General features: G+C 36.7%; 1 protein-coding gene across 9 annotated transcripts in view; it reads right to left on the reverse strand.

Annotated features, from left to right (window-relative positions):
- The window catches only part of LOC140506888 (cohesin subunit SA-2-like), a 120,340-nt gene that overhangs the window by 62,239 nt on the left and 31,210 nt on the right, over nucleotides 1-26,891 (reverse strand). For all 9 annotated transcript variants that reach the window (XR_011968148.1, XR_011968147.1, XM_072614526.1 and 6 more), the window contains 7 exons: nucleotides 26,486-26,565; nucleotides 11,927-12,034; nucleotides 10,869-10,983; nucleotides 10,333-10,450; nucleotides 7,528-7,628; nucleotides 4,123-4,215; nucleotides 3,943-4,032 (listed from right to left, as the gene is read on the reverse strand). Coding sequence is in view for 7 of the 9 variants with exons in the window: in XM_072614526.1 (XP_072470627.1) it covers nucleotides 3,943-4,032; nucleotides 4,123-4,215; nucleotides 7,528-7,628; nucleotides 10,333-10,450; nucleotides 10,869-10,983; nucleotides 11,927-12,034; nucleotides 26,486-26,565 (705 nt within the window). In the remaining 2 variants the exon portion in view is untranslated. The remainder of the gene's footprint in view (nucleotides 1-3,942; nucleotides 4,033-4,122; nucleotides 4,216-7,527; nucleotides 7,629-10,332; nucleotides 10,451-10,868; nucleotides 10,984-11,926; nucleotides 12,035-26,485; nucleotides 26,566-26,891) is intronic.

A 26,891-nucleotide genomic window follows, 5' to 3' on the forward strand; every position in this document is an offset into this window, starting at 1 on the left:
CAGTTGTATGCAAAAACAATTCTCAACATTCGTTCCTAAAACTTTGAGTTCCAACTTCTCTCCCTTCCTCTCTCCCCACCCATCCCCATTGAGAAGGCAAACAATTCAACATAGGCTTCATAAGTGTAGTTTTGTAAAAGACTTCCGTAATAGTCATGTTGTATAGGACTAACTGTATTTCTCTCCATCCTATCTTGCCCCTATTTATTCTATTCTCTTTTCTGACCTTGTCCCTCTCCAAAAGAATTTATTTCTACTTATTCCCTCCTCCCTTTTGCCTTCCCTTCTATCATTCCTCCCACCCCACTTATCCCCTTCTCCCCTACTTTCCTGTAGTGTAAGACAGATTTTCATACCAAATTGAGTGTGCATGTTATTCCCTCCTTAAGCCAAATGTGCTGAGAGTAAGCTTTACTTTTTCTCTCACCTCCCCCCTTTTTCCGCCTATTGAAAAAGCTTTCTCTTGCCTCTTTTATGAGAGAAATTGCCCCATTTCATTTCTCCCTTTTTCCTCCCAATATATTCCTCTCTCATCCCTCAATTTTATTTTCTTAGATAACATCCCTTCCTATTCAAGTCACCCTGTGCTCTCTGTCTACATATATGTGTGGATAATCCCTCCAACTACCCAAATACTGAGAAAAGTTTCAAGAATTACAAATATTATCTTTCCATGTAGGAATGTAAACAGTTCAACTTTAGTAAGTCCCTTATAATTTCTCTTTCCTATTTACCTTTTCATGCTTGTGTTTGAAAGTCAAATTTTCTATTCAGCTCTGGTCTTATCATCAAAAATGCTTGAAAATTCTCTATTTCATTGAATGACCATTTTCCCCCCTGAAGTATTATACTCAGTTTTGCCGGGTAAGTGATTATTGGTCTTAATCCCAGTTCTGGAATATCATATTCCAAGCCCTTAGATCTTTTAATTTAGAAGCTGCTAGATCTTGTGTTATCCTACTTGTGTTTCCACAATACTCGAACTGTTTCTTTCCACCTGCTTGCAGTATTTTCTCCTTGAGCTGGGAACTCTGGAATTTGGCCACAATGTTCCTAGGAGTTTCTCTTTTTGGATCTCTTTCAGGACGTGATCGGTGGATTCTTTCAATATTTATTTTGCCCCCTGGTTTTAGAATATCAGGGCAGTTTTCCTTGATAATTTTATGAAAGATGATGTCTAGGCTCTTTTTTTGATCAAGGCTTTCAGGTAGTCCCATAATTTTTAAATTTTCTTTCCTGGATCTATTTTCCAAGTCAGTTGTTTTTCCAATGAGATATTTCACATTATCTTCCATTTTTTCATTCTTTTGGCTTTGTTTTGTAATTTCTTGGTTTCTCATAAAGTCATTAGTTTCCATCTGCTCCATTCTAATTTTGAAAGAACTATTTTCTTCAGTGAGCTTTTGAGTCTCCTTTTCCATTTGTCTAATTCTGCTTTTTAAAGCATTCTTCTCCTCATTGGCTTTCTGGGCCTCTTTTGCCATCTGGGTTAGTCTATTTTTAAAGGTGTCATTTTCTTCAGCATTTTTTGAGTCTCCTTTAGCAAGCTATTGACCCCCTTTTCATGATTTCCTTGCATTGCTCTCATTTCTCTTCCCAATTTTTCCTCCATCTTTCTTACTTACTTTTCTGAGCTCTTCCATGGCCTGAGACCATTACATATTTATTTTGGAGGTTTTGGATGCAGAAGCCTTGACTTTTAGGTCTTCCTCTGATGGCAAGCATTGTTCTTCCTCATTAGAAAGGATGGAAGAAAATACTTGTTCACCAAGAAAGTAACCTTCTACAGTCTTATTTTTTTTTCCCTTTTTGGGCATTTTCCTAGCCTGTTACTTGATTTTTGAGTCCTTTGTCAAGAGGAGGGTATACTCTGGGGTCCTATAAGTTCTCAGTTCCTCCACAGTGCCACAATCAAGGGAGAGGAGTTTACTCCTCTCCTGGCCAGCACTCTGGTCTGGGAGCTACCAAGGCTTTTCTGCCCAGGGTCTACAAGCAGAATTCCCTTTCCACAGCCTCCACCAGCTCTACCATGCCAGCACTCTTCCTCACCCCAGGACTGCCACTGAGGGCTGAGACCCAGCTCAGTGGCTCAATTCCCTCCAGGGACTTTAGGCTGAGAGCTCCAATAATGGACGCTGCTGCTGCTGCCGCCACCACCAGGAGCCGAGGCTAGGAGAGGATCTTGCTCACTTTTCACCCAGGTGAAAAACCTTTCTCACTAACCTTTGAAGCTGTCTTTGGCATTTGTGGGTTGAGGGATCTGGGAACTGCAGGCATTCTGTGCCTGAGGCCTGCTCTGGTCCTGTTCCTGCTGGTGCTGTGTGGCCAAGGCTGCGCTGGACTCCATGGACTGCGCTCCACTCTGCACCTCATGCGATAGACCTTTCCTGTCAGCCTTCCAGGCTACCATAAGTTGGAAATCTCTTTCACTCTGTTGTTTTGTGGCTTTTGCTGTTCTAGCATTTGTATAGGGTCATTTTTTAACAGGTCTTTTATGGGCTACAGGGGGAGAGCTAGAGTTGGTGCATGTTTCTACTCACCATCTTGGCTCAAGGGATCTTGTAAACTTGCATGAGGGAAAAAATTACCTTATTTTCACTAACCTCTCACAGAAATTTATTATTTCCTTCAATCATAAACGTAGACAACAATCACAGCAGTATAGCAGCACCTGTAACTTTGTCACTAATAGAAATCACAGATATTTTCATATCACAGCTGTTGCAGAATTCTCAAATGATCATTTTCATTCATCACCACTTCTAAATTATTGTAGTTATTACTACCATCACCACATCCCATGCATGTGATCACAGTCTTCCTTGATATAGAATGTACTTCAATATCACTGGTTTCCTTTGTAATTCTATTTTATACATTTAAAAACATTATTCTGAGAATGGGTCCATAGACCTCATCAGACTTGGACACCAAAAAGTTAAGAACCCTGCTCTAAGGAGCATGGAGGAATGGAAGGAGATAGAACAAAGGGAAACTGTGAGGGTGTTGGTGTGTGGTAAGGAAAATGAAGGAAGAAATCAGATAATAATAGAAAAAGTAGAGCAGGTTCCTGAAATATGATATGAAATCATTTTTGAAACTATAATTATTAGGCTGGCAAATTCTCTCCAACTCATCTCATTCTCCCCACCCCTACTCCTCACCCCACATTATTCCCTAAAACAAGGTGATAATCAGGATTGCTCAATAAATACCAAAATAAGTGATAAGTAAGCTTCCTCTTGGCATCTACTAGACTCTACTGACAGTTCTGAACAATAAGGCACAACTGACTGATGCTTGTTTTTATGCCAAAAAAAAAAAAAGAAAAAAATTAAACCCTCAAAAATCTGACAAAACATCATCTGTTTCTTGCCCTAAATGTCCCCAAAGAAGGGATCACAACAGTTATCATTTCTCTTTAATAATTACTCTCTTGCCTCAAATCTACCTCTCAATAGGATATCTACAGCTAAACTAAGTATTCTTAGCAGCTAAGAGAGAATCTCTAGGAAAAATCTCTGTTATTTTGATAGCAATTACTCTAAAGGGCTTCCCACAACCCCAATAACATTCATAGCATCAGACCTGACATAGCTCTAATCTTTAACAAGCAAGTGAGACCAGAAGCTTATAGTTTATACCGAAAGTGGGTTTCCTACGTGAAAGCTCAAATTATCCACCAGGACATTCAAACAGCAGGATAACTGACAAATGCAAAAGGATTGTTTCAATACAATAACAGAACTTAATGAGGATAAGGACTCTGAAAATTATAGAAATATAGTAATAGTTTTGACGATCATCACATATTGCAGTTCCTCTATCAACACTATCTCCCTAGATCTGCTGAATTATCTCCAAAAAAAAAAAAGTTACAATGTCTCTTCTCTCCCTCCCTCTCCACCTCAAGTTACCCTCCTCCCATTCTTCCTTATTCACCTTCTCCAGGTTTCCAGCGACATACACATTCAAATTATAATACTGGGGAATTTGCAGGAAGTTTGTCACTTTTTCTATATCCGATGAATACTATAGAAAAAACAACAACAACAAAATATAAGCGTGCTATAGGAATTCCAATGAAATATTTAACAGCAGCTCAGTGCAGCTGCTCATTACCTTAGCCAAGAGCTCAGGAAGCATTACAATGAAATGCTCGGTCATTCGGGCACATTCTTCCATTTGAGTTCTCTTCTCCTTTGCTGAGAGGGGCTGCAGAAAAAGCAGAAGGCATAAGACAAGGGTCAGACAAGGCTCAATATTAGCAGCACTGGTTCCATTTCAGAGTTGAAATGTTACCTTGAATGAACTAAACTGACTGGTGGATTTTTTAAAAATATGAAATGCCCAGATTAACACAGAAACAAATAGAAAATTTAAATAACCCAATTTTTAGAAAAGAAATTGAACAAGTCACAAATGGACTCCTAGAGAAAAACATCTTGGAAATCAGATAGTTTTACAATTGAATTCTATTGACTATTCAAAGAATAATTCCAATATTACACAAATTGTTTAAAAAATAAGAAAAGGGATCCTATCCTTTTGATATAAATATGGTCTTGATTACCTTATCAGACAAAATCAAAACAAAAACTGTGAACCAATCCCAAGTGATAAATGAATGCAAAAAAAATTAAATCAAATTTTACCAAAGAGGCTACAGTAACTTATCAGAAAGATTATAAACTATAAATAGGCTCAATTTATACCAGAATATGGAGTTAGTTCATTACTAGGAAAACCATAAATGTAAATATAAAGACTCTATTAATGCCCAGAAAAAGAAAAATCATATAATGATGTCAGTAGATGCAAAAAAAGCTTCTGACTAAATACAATACCCATTTCTGTTTAAAAAAGAAAAAAAACCTAGGGAAAAAATGGACCTTTACTTAATAACAGTATCTCTTTAAAACTAAGAGCCTGAATAATTTACAATGAGGAGGACCTTCTCCAATAAGACTAGAAGTGAAGCAAAGATTCTTGCTATACCACTACTATATGAAAATGTTCCGGTAACACTAATTATAGCAACTAGGCAAAAGAAACTGGGGGAACAGGTGTAGGCAAAGAGGAAACAAAGTTATCACTTTTTTGAGAATCTTGGACATTCAACTAAAAAACTTAACTGAAACAATAACTTCAACAAAGTTAGAAAATAATGACAAATCCACATAAATCATCAGCATTTTTGTATATTACCAAGGAAATCTGGCAAAATGACAGAAAAGAGAAATTTTGCTTAGATAACTATGGAATATAGACAATCCTTGGAAATCCACCTATCAAGAAAACACACAGGAATTGTATGAATCAACTTCTAACTACCATTTAACAACAGCTCAGGGATCCCTATTAAAGACAGATGTGAATAACTGGAGAAATAGTAACAACTCATGAGTAAGTCAAGCCAATATAATCGTAATAATAATAATATAATAATTACTAGCTAAATTAATTTACATATTCAATGCTATAAAAATATATATTATAATAACAATTACTATCTAAATTAATTTACATATTCAGTGCTATAAAAACCACATTACCAAAGGTATACTTTATGGAAAAAATAACAACAAAACTTAACCTAGAGGAACAAATGGTCAAGAATTTCACTGTAAATAACAAAAAATAAGTGGCAAGGAAGCCTAGCAATGCTGCCTCTCCAAACAATCATCCTAGATATTTCCTTCACTTCATTACCAATATTCTAGGAAAGAGCAGACTACAAATGATTCCATTTCCTTACCCTCAATCCCCTTGAAATCAGATTTCAGTCCACAGGACTCCACCAAAATTGTTTTCATCAAAATCACTAGCCATCTCAAACAACAAACCCAACTGTCCTTTCTCAGTCCTCATCCTTCCTGGCCTTTTGTGCAGCATCTGATACAACTTAGTATCTCTTTTTCTCTTGCTGGTCTCACCTCGCTTTTTTCTGAATCTCTTCCCAAAGTACTGATGTCTTCCAAATTACTGATATCAGCCTTTTTCTCTCTTTCTTTGTAAGCTCATCAATACTTTCTAATGGTTTTAATGTTTATCAAAGCAGATTTCTCCTAAATCCATGTATATAATCCTAATATCTCCCCCAGAAATCCAACCTCACATTCTCAACTGTCTGATGAATACTGTTTAGATAACCCATGGCACTTCCAACTCAGCATGTCCAAAAGAGAACTAATCATTTTCTCCTCAAACCTGCTTTTCTTCTCTCATTCACTCAGTCATCTCAGTCATCTTTCATTATTTCCTATCCCTCAGTATCCAATATCAATTGGATACTAAATACTATCAAATCTATTTTTTCCACAGTCCCTTTTTACTCAGAGTGCTGCCACAGCATGTAAGGCCCATATTAACAAGTGCCTAGAGTACTGAAATAAACTCCTAACTGGTCACCCTATCACCAATCTCTCTACTTAATAATCCAGCCTTCATGTGACCATCAATAGAATTTTCTTGATACATTGATATGATCCCATCTCAAAACTGCTCAAAAAACTTCAGTAGCTCCCCAATGCCTGTAGGACGAACTACTAATAATCTGTCTCAAAGCTTTATTTCCAAATTTATTTTACATTCCTCCCCTTTCATGAACTTTGTATTCAGGCAAATGGATTATTAGTCATTCCTGTATCTCCTCTAACATTCTAACATTTCTGCATATTTGCACAGTTATCTCTAGCTCCTTCAAGACTCGGCTCAGGCTTTACACCCTCCTTGATCTCCCTCAACAAGAAATGATCCCACTCTTCCAGAATCTTTCATTTCTCCTAAAGACCCTATCTTATGTACTTATGTCTTGGTTAGTTGTGTATACATTTTGTCCCACTGTTAAAATGAAAATCCCTTCAAAGTAGTGCCTTCCACAAAAAAGAGACTTAAAAATTTTTTTAAAAAAGAAAAAGGGACTTTAAACATAACTGAACTTATATGTCCAAATTAGAATAGACACCTTCCAAAAAAGTACTTAGGAAGGTATATACTTATTCCAAGGATTCCATCACTATTCATAAAAGTTTTCAAACTATTCTTTTGTAAATGTCTTGAAAGACTGAAGCATTTTCTTCTATCTTCATTACCATTTAATCTCCATCCTTAAAGGATGGACTTCAATCTGGGGAACTGCCAAAATTCATTTGCAAGTAAGGAAAGTGACCAAACTGGGTTATGCCACTATTAGGATTCTAAAGTTAGAAGGGACCTCAATGGCTATCTGGTCCAACATTATCAATTCACAGTTGAGGAAACTGAGGTCTTGGAAGATCAAGTAATTAAGAAACGTTGCAAATACGCAAAGTAAAATGACATGAGTTTTTTTTCTATAACTTATAAACAGCTGTAAAAGCCCAATATTGAAATACAGCATTTCTGGATACAATTCAATACAATTTTTTTAAAGTCCTATCACACAGTTACACACTTCATATTTATTTTATAAATTTCCAGAGGACTAGGAAGACAGAAGGTAATTCACAAGAGCTCTGGGATTACGTGAAAAGAAATCACACTCACCTTTCTGCCTCCTCGGCCCACTGGAGGATGACCCTCTGCAGTCTGGCGCACCGCTGCTGCAATTATTTCCACAAGAACACTTTCCTGGGCATCTGTTAAGGCTGTGAACATATCAGAATGTCTAATCAGAGAATTACAGGGAGTGAAGGAAATTCAGTATGCAGTGATACAGCAAAAAAAAAAAAAAAAGGTGGAAATGATTCCAAATTGTTTTTCAGAATGGTTTCACCAATTCATAGTTTCACTAACAGGTTATTAGCGTGCCTGTTCTTCCATAACCTCTACAATACTAGGTATTTTCTTTTTTCTGTCACCTTTAACAATACGATTGCTGAAAGGAAGAATCTCAGAGTTTTTTAATTTTAATTTCTCTATTAGTGATCTGGAGCATTCTTATTATTAGTTATAAGTGTTATTTCCTGATTTGAGAATTGCCTATTCGTATGCTTTGACCACTTATTTACTGGGAGAAAATTCATTCTCATATATTTGTATCAATTCTAAATATCTTAGATATCAGACCTCCGTTAGAGAAATCTGCTTAAGATTTTTCCCAATTATTTGTTACAAACAAATCACACATAACAAAGGTACAGTTTCTTACACTAATTCTTATATTCTTGAGGGTTTTTTGTGTGGTGAAATGTTTATGATTAAGTTCACAATGAAAAAATTTTATAGGAGAAATGAGAAGAAATCATCTCAAGAATTTAGCAACTTATTTTGTTGAGACAGCACTACTTATTACTAAAAATTAAGCTAGTAGGAATAACTACTTTTGAAGGAGCTAGGCACAGAGTGAACGAGTGCACTTATATAAGGAAAACTTTTCCCAATCAAGTTTCTTTAATAAAGAATATGTCACACCAAACCATGGCTTTGTCAAATGTATCACTAAAAAATTTAGTGAAGAAAAAACAGAAAGGAGGTATAGTTTTCCTTTATTAATAAAACTATTAATAATAAATTAATAAAATAAATTAATAAAACCAAAATAAATACCATTAAAAAATGGTATTTGGTACTCAAAGGGACCTTAGAGCTCATCTAGTCCAAACCCTTCATAAAGAAACTAAAAATCAGAGAATCTAGGTAGCTTGTTCAAGGGCACATAAGCCATATCAAAACTGAAACAAGAATTTACTTTCCTGATTCCTACTATTTCCACTAATTGTTGCTGAGTCATATCGAACTTTTCTTAACCTCATTTGGGATTTTCTTGGCAAAGATACTAGAGTGATTTGCCATTTCTTTTCCCAGCTCATTTTACAGATAAGGAAACTGAGGCAAACAAGGTTAAGTGACTTGCTCAGGGTCATATGGCTGAAGCCAGATTTTAACTCAGAAAGATTAGTGTTTCTGACTCTAGGCCCAGCACTCTATACACTATGCCTCCTGGTTGCCTACTTCCATTAGACCATTCTATAAAGAATATTTTTCTTTCTGAGAGGAAAAAAATGCTAATTCATTGAATTTCTAATGAAGCCCAGCCAAGGAAGCTCTTCCTTTTTCATACCTTTCAAAGAATGAAAGTGAGAAGAAAGCCCTAAAAAGGTCCTCTCCCAGAAGCCTATGTCCTGAGGAAATGATAGGCACACACTTGTAAAAAGAATTACTCAACTTAACAGCAATATAAACTTCTAAAGTTATACACACATTTGATACATTAAGCCAGTCTTGAGACTAATGAAAGGGCTACAATGACAAAGAAACCATGCAGTGTAGCTCCAGCGATAATCAACGTCTCTGGCAAACCCCTAGGTCAGAACCAAGCAGAAAGACTCTGGCCCTGTGCTGCATGTTGCAACAAGCCTGTTGCAAAAGACAGCACGTGTGGAGTCAGGACACGTATCAGATCCAATCAGATAACAGAAGGCAGCATAAAGTAGTGAACTTCATTTTCCTTGCCTGTATTATAATAACACATCACATTTATGTAATCCTTTACAATTCACAAAACACCCTTGAAAAATAATTAACACATCCCAGCCAGTCTGACTAGATAAAGCTCTTTTATTGAGACTCCCACATAAATACATTATTTCTGTCAATACATCCAAGATCCAAAACTGTTCCATGTATGTTCCAAATTATTTTGGGAAATCCTAGATTATATGACCACTAAGGTTGCAGATCAAACATTCTCTGATTACATCAGATAGTGACAGAAATTCAGCACTTCCTCTGAAAAGCAAACATACCCTGAGAGTTATGTGCTTTTCAACAAAGTATATGATCCTAGAGGTTAATAGTGTTAGTAAACGTCAATTAAAGGTCAAAAAAGACATTTCAATTTTTAATCATAAAATGGCCTTCTGTGGCATAATATCAAGTGGTGCTTCAAATAGAGCTTTTTTGTCAGCAAAGAATGTTACATAGTCTATCTAGCCACAGGGCCTCTAGAACAGGTTTCTGGAAGCTATCCATGTTTTAAAATCAAATAGAAAATAACTGAAATTTACACTTTTAAGAGTCTTCCAGACAACAAATGTTTTAAAATCAACAGTGGTAAATTTGGTGTAGGTTAGATAAACTAAAAAACTAATTTCGATTAAGAAGAGCTAAGGCTACTCTGAAGCATGAAAAACTAAAAGGTAACAACAGTTTATAGATTCAGAAAATGAAATTTCATATAGATTTATCACCTTTTCCCATGCCAGGTCCAGAACACTGAGGCTTCGAACTTAGAATGAGTATTCCAGTTGGGTTACATGGCTTCTGGATGGTCCCCAGATAGGACAAGCCATCTCCCCCTAAACTATTAGGAAAAGGCATTTAAGGTGACCCCAAAATCTTGTCTCTCACCTTCTTCCTTTCTCATGGGCTTGTCCCTTAAAAGATTTGTCAAACACTCCCAGTCTCTCAGCAAACCGTCTTCCCAGTCCCACAAGCTATCCACCAAGTAGGTAACATGTTTATGAAACTAAAAGAGAATTTTTTAAGATGATATATAAGGATCAAGGGCAAAGATAATACAAAAAAGTCAAACATTCTTTATAAATACAAACCACACCATAATTAAGTTTCCCACAAATAGTCAGCACCAAAAGCAGACCCAGATTTCATGTTTTTATAGTTCAATGGTTATACAGAAGCTAATATAACATATCCCAAACAGGCAAAGAAGAACATCATCTTATAGGAGACTATGAAAGTATGCCACTTCACTTCACCCAAAAACTGACAAATGCTAAATCCCAGTATTTCTACAGTTTATCATCAAATCTGACTTCAAAACAAAACAAGATGGTTCCACCAGTAAATACTCAAGACTTTTAAAAAGATTCTTAGGCCTAGTAACACCACTTCTCAGAAAACACAAACTCTTATATTTGCCTTACCCCATGGTTCAAGAAGAAAGTAATAAGTTTTTTCAAACGTCTGAGGCTATAAACAAATTTATTTTTCTTCTTGGCTTGAGGAGACTCCTCTTCACCTGGTGAGAGACAAAAGAGTCTGGGAAGGAAAAAAAAAAGTAATTCTCATTCAGCCATGCATATAATCAACCTGCAAAATGATTAGAAATTCTTCCAGGATTTAGAACTCAAAAACTATCACAAGATTATCATTCATTTAAGTCATTTATTACGGGACCTGGGAACTCTGGAGCTACTGGCTAAGTCTTAAAGAGCCAAATCACTGGCTAAACCCCAACATCACTCTAGCTAACACCTCTCCTGACACCACACAATGAAAATCATAGGGTGGTAAGGTGGTTTAGTGGCTACCAAGACAGGCCATGTCAGACTCCTAAGGAGATCCCTGAGGAGTCAGAAGAAGTTCTATATCCACCCTTTACTAGTGAGGATGCCAAAAGGAAGAAGTGACATAGTTAAAAAGGATTCTCACTTCTACTGATGTTTTTAAATTACCTTTTAAAAGTCCCCAACTACTGCAAATCCCAAATAATGTGAAATAAACCATGATGATGAATCACTTAGTATTTCATTGTTACACATAACCAGATGTTAACAAAAGGGTAGGCTGAAAACTGTGAAGTGTGAAGTCCGCATAGGCACTTTCTTAAAAATGGCTACAATTTAACCTTAAGAAGCAGACAAAGGTCAACCCCAGCTTCCACCTTTTGTACTAACCAACAATAAATCAAGCCAGCAAATAAGAGACACCATATATGGGAAGGCAAGGAAGGTGAACACTGACAAAAATAGTCTACTGTTAAGACTTAGTGTTCTTTCCCCTCTTTTCCATTCTTAAAGTCTAGGAAGAGCCCCCCGCCAAAAAAACAAAAAAAACCCTGCTGACTGCTGATTCAGTAGATCAATTAGCTCCTAAGATGGCAAATTTCAGGTTAAATGCACCTTCCATGGGATATATACCTGTAGCAAGATAAACTTTTAGAGTAACTCAATTTTTTTAAAGAGTATGACTGAGAAGATACCTTTTGCAGAGCAATTCCCCAGCTACTACAGCTAAGGGTCTGTACGTCGCGTAAACAAAATGATACATAGCTTCACATTCCTCTGACGACACTGTATTCTCACAATGCCTGTGCAAAAGAGCAGAAGATGCAACGCTAAAGCTGTGACTTAAAGGCTTTCCAAGCACCACCCCCAACAGTACTGATTTAGACGATCACTTACATGAAATGGTCCCAAAACATCATCAGTGTTATTGCACTGTCTGATTATAAACTTAAGTTTAACATCTGCACTATACCTCATGATTCCAATGTTGTGACATTCATTCACAGAAAACTCCTTCAATGACACAGTAAAAGCCCACTATTAAGCTGCTGATTAATCATCATCTCGTTCTTATCACAAGCCAAATTTGATTCCAAGTACTGTGTATCATTTAAACATTATACAATAATGAAGCTTGTCTCAACACAAAAAGTCACAGAGGTAGTAGTATTAGTCTTATTTCTAGAAATGAGCTTTATAAACATCTGTACAGTGTGTGTGTGTGTGTGTGTGTGTGTGTGTGTGTGTGTGTGAGTGTGTGTATTTGTAACAGGGTATCACTGTTAACAAGTAATAAGGTGATAAACACTGGACTACTGTACTTAAAATCCCTTCAAACATAACAGTGCTATGCCATTATAATATATTATACTTGCATGTCACATCTTTATGCCATCTTTAACTTCTAAAATAATGTCATATCTATCATCCTATGACATTATTATTCAAGAAAAGATCACACACAATTTTATTATTTCAATGGTATATGAAGGTATTTAGATAGGAAAGGCTATCTAATAAAATCAGTTATAACAGCGCCCCCCCCCCAAAAAAAACAACAACCAAAAATCCAAATCCTACTTAATCTAACCAGCAGATAACACTTCCTCTTTCATAGCTATGACATTTTTAAACTTTTTAGACAGAATCTACTCCCCGGACTATTTCACTTTGACCATCTTCTCCTGTGCCTCCACACTTTTCTCTGAATAACCTTCCCAATCTGATCATGAACACAGGCTCCCACTATCTACTAAATAAGGCATAACACCTGATTCTGGCATTTAGAGTCCTTTAGAAACTGGCTACAACCTAGTTTTCTAGACTTATCTCACATTATCCTACATCCTGGCCAATCTCATCCTTTCCTGCCCCTCCCACTTCTATGCCTTTTCTTACTCCATCGCTACAATGGTCACCCCACCCATTGCCATCCTCCACAGATTGATGCCTCTCCATTCTTTCCTATTCCTACCAAGATGTGCATCATCCAAGAAGCTTGGCCTTATACTGCACCTTCTCCTCTTCCAGTGATCAAGATATCCTCCAATTTCTCATAGCACTCTGGTTAGACAAGTTCTTTTCAAATATCATTCTGCCTAGTTATTTTTGTGCCTGTAGTTTCCTACCTCTGAAGCTCCTGGAGAGTAGAGCCTGTGTTACTTCTTATCACTAGCACACAAGTTAGGCACTTAATAAATGCTGGATGGAACATTTCTTTAATAGTGCTTCTCTACTAATAACTGGCTGAAAACACCATCACTAACCTCTGGCAAAAAACAAAATACAAAGTTAACAGTATAAGAAAGTGGTGGAAATGTGATTTGGAGTCAGAGGAGCTGGGTTAAAATCCTAGCTCTGCTACTTACTACCTGTGTGATTCAGGATAAGTCACTTCACCTCTCTGGGCCTCAGTTTCCTCATCTGTAAAATGAGGAAGTTCTTCACAGGAGCAGGACTGAGGATAAGAATACATGGAAATGCTGTGGCAATCTAAGAAATGAGGATGTACAAGGCATTAAACTATGAATGCCATCATATATGACCCAAAAATCTGTTTTCATAAAATGAAATACATTCATAGTTGAAACAGTACTTAGGTTAATGCAAAACCCAGAGTAATTCTTGCTGGCCCTGAGAAATTTTTTATTTGCTTTAGAATGCGAGACTTGTCAAACTAAGTTGTGAAGTACATTATTCACTCTGGAATTGTCTTAAGGGCAGTTATGATTATGTGACTGCCCTCTACAACCAACTCCAGTGGCTTCCTATAGCCTACAGGATACAATAGAAACTCTTCTGTTTAGCTCTAAGTCCCTAAACAACCTCAGCCTTTCCAGCTTCATTGGACATTTCTCTCCCTCTAATACTCTGCAATACAGACGAAATGACATCCTCTCTGTTCTGTGCACAGACAACGCTCCATCTCCTGTAGTTGTGCCTCTTCGTGCCTGGGATGTTTTCTCTTCTTACCTCTTTCTTACGGTCCCTCTTTTACTCTAAGATGCAATTCAAACTGGTCATCTTCTGCATAAGCTTTCCTGGTCCCTCCAGCTGCTAGTGCTCTCACTCCCACTTTGTATATGTTTGCATTCATAAACTTCATATTTATGCTACCCAATGTTTACATACTTGTCTCCTCAATTAGGATATAAGCTCACTTCAAGAAGGCACTGTTTCTATGTATTTGTTTCCCCAGAGCCAAAGGACCTGGCACAAAACAAATGCTTAATAAATACTTGCTGATTAAATTCCTCAATCCAATTCACTAGAAATGAATCATTAGATATGCAGGGTACGTGACTAAGAAACCCTTAAAATGGGCATTAGGAGTGACTAACCAGAATAAAGTTTTTAGACACTAAACCATAATCAGCTCTTAAACTAAAGTGCATACATCACATTTTGAAAGCAGTTGGAACTGAGAAAAAAATAGTCTTTCTTGGTGGTATCCTCTTCTCTCACTTTCATTCCTCCAACACAGAACACATTATAATGTAGTACATATGCCAAAATAATCACACATGGTAATAATCTCTGTGTTCTAGGGCATAAAGTAGATCAGCCCACTTACTAAGTCATCATCTTCATCTTAAAGAGGGAGGTTAAGGCTCAGTCATGTTCTAACATAGGTAGAATGGCCCAGCACAACACTAATTTCTTCCCTATTAGATTACAAGCTTTTGGACAGCAGGGTCTTCTTTATAGCTTTGTATTCCCAATACCCAGCACAGGACCTTGAGGATTATATAATAAATGCTAATGCAATTTTACTTCTTACATATTAGAAAACAAAGCATTACGCATTCTCTGCCTCTATTTTTTTCACATTATAATGAAAAGATTCCACTAATTTTATAATTGCCATAATGGCAATTTACAGATAACAAATGCTTAGGGTGTATACTCAGTAAATACATATACATATATGTGTGCCTGCACACACACACAGAGCCCTATTTACTATTATGCAAAACTAAGCATTTGTCTCTTTGAATGCAAGCTTCCTGAGAACAGAGGCTATTTTGTTTTTGTCTTTGTACACCCAATGCTTAGCACATAAAAGTGCTTTACTGCTAAAGATTTTTGAAAACAAATGATTTCAGTACCTTCATGGACCCCAGTTTCCTTATCTGTAAAATGAGAAAATTGTGCTAGGGGCTTTTTCCTCAGCTTTAACAGTCTATAATACCTGCTATAAACTACATTAGAGATGAAAATCATGTTCTTCAACATAACTGTGTAATATTGGCTCTTAGTAAAAGAGATTATTATTCTACAATGTAGTACTGCCAGTAACAAAGAAGGAAAGGGAAGCCAGACTCCTCACCAGAAAGGCTATTTGTCAATGACTGCTGAATATTCCATAACAGTCAACAGTGAGAAAAGCAACACTGGCATCTGGCAAAATCATCTTTCCACTTATTGTGCTAAAATTCTAGTTGAATCCTACACTTCAAGGCTGTCTTTTGCTAAGTACATACTCGGGAGGAAAGCTCTTTCCTCTAGCAGGCCTATTCACAAGCCAGCTTCCAAGAGGATCATGGTTCTCCAAACTCTTCAATACACCACCACATTTTTCCAATTGCCCGTATGATCCAGTTACACTCATCCTCCCAGTAAAATATTCAAAACTATTTTCAGAGAGTAGCAGATGGTAAATTAGATATTCCAAGGAATTTTGCTCTAAGCATAGCTTAACAGACTGATGGCTTTTGTCTTTAAACAAAATAATTTTGTGGGAAAAAGGATCTCAAATTACTTTGATGTATACTCTGCCAGATGAATCAATGGTTCCTTTTTCTTTTTAAAAATTCTACATACAAATGCAGAGAATCGTCCAGTGGCAGGAATTACAATAAAGGAAAAAGAATGAGAAAAGGTAAAAGTAACGCTTTCTTGAAATGGGAAAATAAATTTGTCTAGAGTAGTGCTTAAGTCAGTGAACATTTCAATGGAAATGTTTCACTTAAAATGATCAAATGCAGTAATTACCAAATGCTTATTAAACACCTGCTTTGTAAAAGACTCTAGGGTCAAGAAAATAAGATACAGACTTCACCTTCAAGGTATTCTAATAAGGGCTAGTGTGTAAAAAATAATTATAATACAAGGCAAAATGTGATACCTATAATCACAGAAAGGTGAAGATAGAGTATTTGGGAGCAGTGGAAAGAGCAGTGAACCCAGAGTCAGATTAGTAGTGCAATAAGACAAGTAATTTACTTGGGAAATAAAAGATGCGTTGCAATGAAGAGATTAGACGCAATGGTCTCTGATGATGATGATGATGATGATGATGGTGATGATGATGATGATGATGATGACGACGACGACAACAATGACGATGATGGGCTGAACTGCTATAGTGGCAATAGGAATGAAAAAATGGGTTCAGGGCTTGGCAACTTAAGTAAGTGGAGTAAGCAAAAGTTGAGAGTAAAAGATGACACTAGAACTTTGGATCTGCAAAATAATCCAGATTTACATAGTTTTGCCTTGAGTACCATGTATTTTCCAGCTAGCAAGAACTGTAGTTCACTTGGGTTCAAAACTCTAGTGTCATTCTTGACCTCTCTGCATGACTCCACATAGTTGATCAGTTATCAAACCTTGCCATTTCTACTGCCATAACATCTCTTACATTCATTCCCAGCTCACCACCAACAGGAACTCCTACAGTCTGGGTCCTTCTCATTTTTTGCTTAGACTTTTGCAAACTTCTAACTGCCTCAAGTCCTACAACTATGAAAATTGTTCTCTTGAGGATCAAGTCTGATCATGTCCATGACCAAGTCCTTCCCACCTTCTTTCATACTCAATATACTTCAGCAGCTTCCTATAATCTCTAGGATGAAATCTAAATTCTTGTTTGGTACTGAAAGATCTTCCCCAGCTGGCTGCATCCTATTATATAGCCTCATTACACACAATTCCTTTCCATTTACTCTAGGATCTAGGTCTTCTAGCTAAGGATCACACAACACTCCATTTTCCATCTCCATACTTTTATAGTGGCTATTCCTTCATGTCTAGAATGTTCTTCCTCCTCACCTACACCTCGAGACTGAGCTCAGCATACAGATGCTAGTATCTCTTCAAGTCACCTTTTATATCTTTTGTATGTATACAGATATTTTGTATATAGATTATATATGCTGTCTCTTTGGTTATGATGCAAACTCTGTGAGGGCATGGACTGTTTCCCTTTCATCTCTGTATCTCCAGCACCAAGCTAATACCTGGTATATAGTGGGCACTTAATAAATGGCTGTTGATCCACTGACAAATAAAACAGCTAGAAGAAGCCTATGGAAAAGGCAGAGTGCCTACCAGAGTGAACTTGAGAAATTCCAGTATTTTTCTCCTTGAGGATTTGTCTTAATTCACACAGACAGACTGAAGATGAATGCATCAAGAAAAGGAAAAGAAAAAGACATATCAATCACTTTCCTCCCTCAAGTTCATACAGCACATTGTATTTTTCAGAGCCCTGTTATACTGCTGCTTAACACTTTTGTTAGATATGAAGGGGAACATTCTTTAAAAACAAAAGAACCAGAGGATGTATAGCTCAGAAGGGAGTTTAGAGATCATCCAGTTCAGTCCCCTGGTTTTATAGACAAGGAAAATGAAGCCAGGGAAGGTGAAAGGACTTGGCTGAGGTCACACAGGAAGGTAGTAAGCAGCTGAGCCAAGATTCATACCTGGAGTATTCTTGACTCTAAATCCCTGCTTTTTCAAATACGCTACATTGTTTAGAAAGGATATCATCCATGCACAATTTCACATATTCCATCAGTCATCTTAGAAACCAAAAGTTGTTATATTTAAAAAAAAAAAGAAAAGAAAAAAGAACTAAGGAATCAAAGGTATAGTATAAAGAAGAAGCTACTACAGAAAGAGACTAGTTATGATTTTATCGTCTAAGTTTCTGATGTGACCAATGTCTGTACTTTTCCTTCAGTTTGACAGAATCCAGGACCTGCTATATAGTGAAGGTAAGTTGCAGACTTGCAGTACTTGTCCCATGAAACAGCCCTTATTTACTAAATCCTTTAGCCACATAGAAGTGCAAAGGAATCCATCAACTGTTGCAAACAGCATGTTCTTGTTTACACATTATTATTGGAAGCAAAGGAAGATAGAGATGGCACCTAGGCATACTGCCAGTCTGTCTGTTGAAGCATGAAAACTATCTTTGCCCTCTAATTCAATTCTCTTGGCAGCCCAATCAGAAAGAAAGTCACAGAGGCATGACAATCCTCTCCTATCCAGCAGTCTAGGAGCCAAGCCACTTGTTGACCATAACCATGTGCAGAGACCCTACTACCCTCTCTTGTCCTGCTCTACAGCTGCTTAAGACATTCCTAAAATAAAATGAAGCAACCCCTCAACTACCAAAAAAAGGTCCTAGTCTCCACTCCTCTTCTCTGCCCAACCAGAAAAAGAGAAATACTTGAGTCTGTTTTCTCTCACCTTTGGAGTGTTGCTATCAGCTATTTATTTGAAATCATGATTCTTAGAGGGGAAGAAGGTAAGGGTACAGAATGAGAAGGGTCAAAGAAGAAAAAGCAGATTATTTTTCTTGGTTTTGAAGGACAGAAAAAGAGACAGTTCCTTCTTATGATCCAATTAACAGTGGCATCATTATTTCTTTAAGATACATACACACCAAAACCAAAAGAATCATGCCCTCTACAGAAAAAAACCAAAAAACCAAATCAAACAAACGAAAAAATCCAGAAAACTAAAAAACCTCATAGAGAGTAATAACCAGGGTCTTAAAGTTGAGGAATTCAGAGTGCCAAGCATCCAATAAAGGTTAAGCCTCCAGGATTTAGGCTTCTAAAAATAAGTATCATTTCTGCATACCAACACTATGATATAATAAGTGTATCCTTTCCTCCACAGTATAACTATGTCATGGGGTACAGCAATAGAGGCTGAAGGTGGGGGACATGGGGGGAAAGGGGGAGAAGAACTTTACAAAATTCTTATCCTTGTGCCTCCTCTTCCTTCACTCCCATAGCAGCATGCAGATCTCTGGATTCTTACATTCCAAGAAGGATGGCTAGAATCCCCACACCCCAATAATCACTTCTTCAAAATGCCAAGAAGCTACCAGATCCAATGATATAGTGACCCAATATTCACAATTAATCGTTCAACAAATGCCAATGAATGCTATGAAGCCACCTTCCTCCCTCATTCAAAAATATGCTTTTTCCTTCAGATTTTCTATAGTAACAGTAAATAAAGCTTGCTCACAAACCTATAGGTCATATTTCGGGTGTCATCTATTAGCTTCTGGGAAGATGTATATGTATTAGAAATCAAACTCTGTCTATTTTTTCAAAATTATTGTTCTTATAATATACTTGGTGGTAGATTACTACTGAAAAACAAATACATCAGATAAGTTGTATTTGGCAATCTAAAAACATAGGTGCCTTCTCATATAATTGTTTTCACTTGCCCAGCTGGTACCTAAAAAATAAACAAACCATACATTACCTGACCCAAAAGCAGGAACACACCATTCCTAATGCTGAGAAAGCAAGGTAAATCTGGTCAATGGATGGCAGGGCAGTAAAAAAACATTAACATTAATTTACACCACCACACTAATCTGTAGGATTTATATTCATCCTATAAAAATTTGGCTTCTATTGTATTTATATGAAAATAATTAGTATAACCACCCTAAATGTATTCAAGAAGGTAGGATGTCACATCCTAAATGCTGTGCCCTAAAAATAAAGTCAATGCCAGGAGATGAAACACTGGTGAAAATATATGTGGGCTAGAAGATTTTGAAAGATTATTCACAAGGCTAAATTAAAGCCAGCTTAGTTTTTAGCACTTGTTGCCTTATCACCAGGGTAACTTATACCACTTAATGTGAGCCACAAATCCTCAAACAAACCACCCCCACATCCTAGTCAATTTGAATGAACTTAACCCAAGGTCAGGCAACACTACCCCCACCCTGCTAGATTCTAACAGAGGCTTGATGGCCCCTATTTTCTAAACCTCAAGACCAAGTACCCAACCTAGATTGAGATAACCATAGTCATTCTAATCTATTCAAGGAAGTGACTACAGTGGACACACATTTTAATTTCCTTTAATCAGTCACTGTCCTGAAGATGGGAGTTGTCAGCAGAAAATTACCAGCCTGTTTTCTTCATGCTTGTTAGGCTGCATGTAAAATTAGGATCACAGCAACCCCATTAGATCTAAAGGGAATATTTTTCCTTTATCAGAGGGTAAAAGGCTACAGCTATTTTCAGCAGGAACCTGTGTGTATACTAGGCAAGAAGAAATAACCTCCATTAAACAAATAGTGAAGCTCTACAAAAAAAAGGCAAATTTAAAATGAGAAAAGTCATGTACATTTCCTGCTTCTTCCTCATATTCTTTTAAGAAATATTTTATGGAATTTTTGAAATTCTAAACAGCAAACATTTTGAACCCATGCATAAATTTTTTTCCCCATGCAATACAATCCCATGCTATTAAAGAACTGTTGGTAAAAACTACATATTTTAAACCCTGAACTCAGACTCAAATCATCCTGTGCTTTTCAAAAACAGCAAAAAATGCTATAACCAAGTACAGTTCCAAGATGTGCTAGGAGAAAACTCTAATAAAAATTAATCTATTATCTTTAGTATTATAGCCCAGTAGATTTAAACAAAATAAAAATAAGGCCTAAAATTAAGTTTTTAAAAGGGATTCCTGAGATCATGTAGGCTGAACAAAGGTGGAGAGAACGTTATGTTGTATTTCTAGTGCAGGAGAAATTACTCAGGGATTTTTTTTCTCCTAAAAATATACTGCTTAGAGTTAAAATCTAACATGTTCCTTTTAGATCAGTGGGTGGGTGGAGAGGGGTAGAAATACACACATCATACATACATACACACACACAGAGCTAATCTTGAGTCTTTTTAATCTCATTTCAAAGCAAACAATACATATGAACCATTTCTGAACTTCTCTTAGATGTCCAAAAGAATTCATAAACCAATCAATTCTCCACTACTGGTCTAGCTAGAACAGCTATTTCAACAATGAATTAAAAATATAAAATATATGTTAAAAATATATAATCTATAAAATAAATTATATGTAATATATAAAGCAACATATAAATATTAAAAATTTAAAACACTAGAAAGCTGTCATGTACCAAACAGAACTATTTCATCCAAGTTTCCATGAAGTGCTTATTGTGCACTTGTGGCCAAAACTAGCTTTGACAATGAGACTGGTCACAATGAGCTCCCAATTCTCAGTTGGATCTCTAATTCTTGTCCCATATACATTTCCTACTAATCTAAACAAACAATTGGGCCTTCTGCTCCAGCTGCATTCATAGCATGAGACAGAAATCACAGATGCCATGACTAAATCCCTGCCATGGATTAGCCAGCAGGACTGTTTGTTAACTAATTTATACTCAAAGGAAAGAGAAGTTTCATGGCAGCTTGCAAATTTTTTGAAGCAATAAAGCAATCAGCACTAGATTATTGAGAACCAGTTGAATGACTAGACCCAAAAAGTGGTAACTAACAAACTGATGTCTAATTTAAGTTTGCTAACAGTGCCTTAAGGCTTTTTGTCATTGGCCCTGGGATGTTCAAAAATTTTATTAATTATATGAATAAAGATGTAGACAGCATGTTTGTCAAATTTACAGGTAACATATAAAGCTGAAAGGGAGAGTTACTAACACTGGCAGAAACAAGATCCAAAAGATATCCTGGTAGGGTTAGAATGATGGGACGAATCTAATAAGGTGAACCGTAATAGTGACAAATGTATAAACCCTTTCCATGAACAGTAAAGAGCAACAGCACAACTACAATATGAGAAAACATGGCTAGATATTCATATGAAATTGTTGTTCAAATGAAAAAAAGAACTAGAGGTTTTAACAGACTGCCAACTCAATGTATGTCAACAGACTGATGTGGCAGCCAAAAACCCTAATGCAATTTTAAGCTACACTGTAAAACTACAGTGTCTGGAATGAAGGAGGTAATAATGCAACTAACTGTTTTCTGAGTTCTGTTCAGGCTACCTCAGGAAAACTGTGTCAAATTCTGGGCATCACCTTTTAGGAAGGGCATTGACTACCATCCAGATGAGGACAATCAGAACGAAGAGGATTAAAGCAAGCCATACAGGAACAGCTGAAGAGGTCATGGCAGCTGACTTCCATGTCTTATAAGGAATATCACAGAAAAGTGGGATTGCACTTATTTGGCTTTATCTTCATACTACAAAGTGTAATCTCCCTGGAGGTAGGTATGGTTTCACTTTTTCTTTGTATCTATAGCACTAAGCAGAGTGTTTTGCACATGGCAAGCAGGAGGATACGGTGGAATGCATACTGGACTGGGAGTTGGAAGTGACTATAGGGTGGGTCTCACCTCTGATAAGTCCTACCTACCTCTGTGTCTATAGGCAAGTCACTGAACTTCCCAGCTTCAGTTATCCCATCTGTAAAATGGAGGCATAACACTTGAAAAAGCTTTGCAAACTTTAAAGAGCCATATAAATGGAGAGCTGCTAGTATTGTTAGGAACTTTAAAATGTGTGTACAAATTGAGCTAGGAATGACTACTGAAAATTGCAGAGCCAGATTTTTGTTTGATACATAAAAATGTCCTAACTATTATAGCAATTTAAAAGTGGAGTGGGCTGTCTCTGAAAATAATGAATTTAACATCAGAGGAGGTCTTCCCGCAAGGGTTGAACCACCAGTTATCAGGGATGTTGGACTAGATAACCTCTGATTTGGCCTTCCTTAATTGTCCCCCCCCAAAAAAATATCATTGAACTCTGAATCCAAGTTTTGTACTGGCAATCCAAGCCAAAAACTAAGCTCCCCAAGATTTTCGATAAGACCTTCAACAGCTGCAGTGTAAACACAAAGCTTGTGGGTTCCGGGGCAGAACAAGGAGACTGACAAAAGCACATCACTAGGATTTAACAATGGGGAACGACTCCTTCTAGCACAAGAACAAATAAGAAGAACATAAAGGCCGCATTGTACTTTCATCATCAGGTTCTCTCTGTTTACTAAAAGCTGAAATGTTCCATTTTTTAGAGGCCAATAGAAAGAGTACTGGAGTATGCTAGGTTTGATTGTACTCCCACTACTCAATCAATGAAGTAATTTTATGGAAATGAGTAAAAAAAAAATTTCCATTTAAACCATTATCTCCCTCTGACTTTCCTAAAAGTTATTCTATCTGCAGAGGTCTGAGATTACAATCTGACACTTTCCAAGGGCTGATGTATTAGAAAGGAGCTAGGCACCCCCCAGTGGCTATAAACACAACACACCCAATGATTTTTAGAGTAGTAGCACCCAGGGGACACCCTTGCCTTTTTTGGCATGGTGAATGATACAATGTGACAAGCATTCAACTGGCACACAGGGGACCTGTGGAATACTGGTTTTGACATTGATTCACCATGTGACCCAATGACACATTTCTTATTGACACTCTGGGCCTCAGCTCCTTGATCTATAAAAGAGGCATTAAGATTCAATGATTCTTAAGACACTAAAAGCAGTATCAAGTACAGTGGTTAGGATAATTTCACTGAGAGATGCTGGATTCACCTAGGGCTCTCATGACTAGAAATCCACACAAGATCTATCATTTATAAACCAGAATCAAAAAGTGGGTTCCCCCCAATATTAAATTCTTCCAACTCTTAAGTTGATAACTAAGAATTTTCTATCATACTCTCACTCCTATGAGATGACAATTTCACCTCCTTAAATACATCTCCCCCTGGACCCTGCCCTAACTCCACTCAGTCAAGATGATGGTAAAAAAACAAGAGCTCATATTCAAATTGTTCCATAAGTTTTTACAAGTAATTTCTTCACATTAAGCTTGAGAGAATTCAAATATTATTTTCCATTCAATAGATGGGAAAATTGAGGTTCAGAAAACTGAAGAGAATTACCTATGGCTACGTCACTGGGCATTAAGCAACGGTGGGCTGTCAGGACCTAGATACTTTTCCTGATTCCAGGTTTGGTGCTCTTTTCACTATGCCACACTGCCTCTTGGCAGCATCTTAACTCAAATCACACTAATTCAGAGGATACAATACAAATACACTGAGCATTTGCTTTTCATTACAGTGGCATTACACTGTTGACCTCAATACAAACTGGAAAAAGGGAAGCAACACAAATGGTTAAGAGTCTGTCCAGGCCTGTGTTCACTTACTGACTCAGTATAAAATCTGACTAATTTTTTGTTCTTCTAAGAAAAACTTCTTTTGTACAAAACTATGTGGAATATAAAATTAGTTCCAGTCTGGAAGCTAAGACACGGAGAGCAGGATATTTTACATATCATTCTTTACCTCTTTCTACAACAAAGCTAATGCTTCCAGCTAACAAGAACTCATACTATTCTGCTCAACCTGGCGTGAAGCAGAAGAAAAAACTTCTCTTGCTGAGAAGGCAGGAACACTGTCTTTTATTGGGTTAATTTTTTAGCAGCTTCTCTTCCCATGTCAATCTAGGTTGACTGAGCAAAAGCTGCGTTAAGTCAGCAAGGCACACAATCTGTTCACTGACTCAGGATGGTTCAGGGCCACTCTATCCATAACAAATGGAGAGCCTCTGGGTTTGCAGAGTAATAATCTCTTCTTTCTTCTTGTATATTTCTTTTATAGAAGTTTCTTTTTTAAAAGTTTCTTAAAGATTGGATAATGCATCTTCCAATAAAAACTTCTTTTAACTACTTGAATAAAGGTGTTTTTCTCTCATCCTCTACATCAATTTTTTTAAGGTAAGGTTTATTTTTTAAATTAAACTATGACATTAATTCTTATTTTTATTATACACTATTTATCTGAAGGATACAACTGAACATTGAGGTTGAACTGAAACTAGCCAGAGAGAGTAATAACTTAGCAGACAGGAAATTTTCCAGTTTTACTACGCAAGTGACCATGAACAAAGACATTTAACCTCTCTAGATTTCAGTTTCCTCATCTGAAAAATGGGAAGGGGGGAAGTGTTGTTAGATTATATGATGTCTAAGATCTCTTCCAATTCTAAATCCTATGAGTTAATAAATGATTTTTCTAGATACTTGGGCCCAAGAAAAAGCAGAGGATGATTAAGTCACACAAAGATCAGAAGATCACAGACCTAGTGAAGAAGCTCAGAGGCCATCTCTTCTAATACTCCCTTTTTAAAAATCAAAGAAACTGAGGCTCAGGAAAGTTAAGTGACTTACCGATGGTCACAGAAATTTTTAGCATCAGAGGTAGGACCTGAATCTAGGTCTTCCGATTCTAGACACAGTGTTCACTTGGTAACTGAACAGAAATCCCCACTACAGTATCTCTGACAAGTCATTAAACCTCTACTTAAAGACCTCTAGTGTTAGTAAACTCATGACCTACTACTAAGACAAACCTTTGGACAGCTCAAATTGGTAGGTTACTCCTTATATCTGGCTAAAATCTACCTTTCTGCAACTCACATTTGTTGCATCAATTCTGACCAATAGGGTCAAAGAGAGCAAGTTTAACCCCTCTTCTGCACAATAAACCCTTCAAGTACTTCAAAGGTAAAAACTAATTTTTTTACTTACTAATATCCTTGGATCCTCACAGTGCCAGGCCCATAGTAGGTCCCTAAATACACAATTATTGAACAATACATGAGACAACAGGTTTATCAAGGCTACGTACTTTAGAGATGGGCCCAAAACCTTAGTAAAAGAGAGAAGAGAGCCACACACATAAAAGATATTCCCCAATGCAGACAGCCATATGTTAGCTATTTTCCATCACAAATCCTGCCAACGACAACAAATGCACACCTTGAGGCCTAAGAACAAAAGTGTTTTGAAAAATCCTTAAATCTGGTAGAGCTTCTTAAAAACTAAACACAACGAAATAGCTAGAAACGTAATTAGTATACAGTAGGTAGAATGAAGTTAACTTCATTATCTTATCTAAAATCACTTCACTAAACTTAACAAAACTTTCTTAAAAACTCAGAGACAAGAAAGTTACAGCCCATTAACTTTACCTATAAGCTGTTTGCCTACATCAAAGGTTTTGTTATATCCCCCAGGAATATACCCAAAGCTTACTGCATGCTATATGTCCAATTCTCTATCTACTCTTTTACATTTAAGCCTATTACCATTCAAACAGTAAAAGTGGAGATATTTTGAAAAGATATTTACAGGACCATCAGCATCACAAGTTTCATGGCTTCAACAGCTACTTCAGGTTCCTTGTCTGTAGTCATGGAAACAATTCGATTCTATTAGATGCAAAATGACAAAAAAAAAAAAAAAGGAAAAGTAACACATTTTGTTCAAGATATTCTTCAAATAACAAAAATAATACCTATTTATGTCAGTAACAAATGTTATTATGTACTACTAAATGAAAGTTGTTTGAATTTTTTTATTACCTTCCAAAATAACTACCATGTATTTCTTAAGCACAATAATGCATTATAACTTTCATGGAAATCAATAGTATTCAAAAGTGGACATAGGATGGCAGGTTATAAGACACAAGAAGAAATCTCAATAATATAAAATTGAAGTTTTTTTTCACACACACAAAAAAAATCAATGCAAT

This window comes from Notamacropus eugenii, chromosome 5 (assembly GCF_028372415.1).
Source record: "Notamacropus eugenii isolate mMacEug1 chromosome 5, mMacEug1.pri_v2, whole genome shotgun sequence".
Lineage (NCBI taxonomy): Eukaryota > Metazoa > Chordata > Mammalia > Diprotodontia > Macropodidae > Notamacropus > Notamacropus eugenii.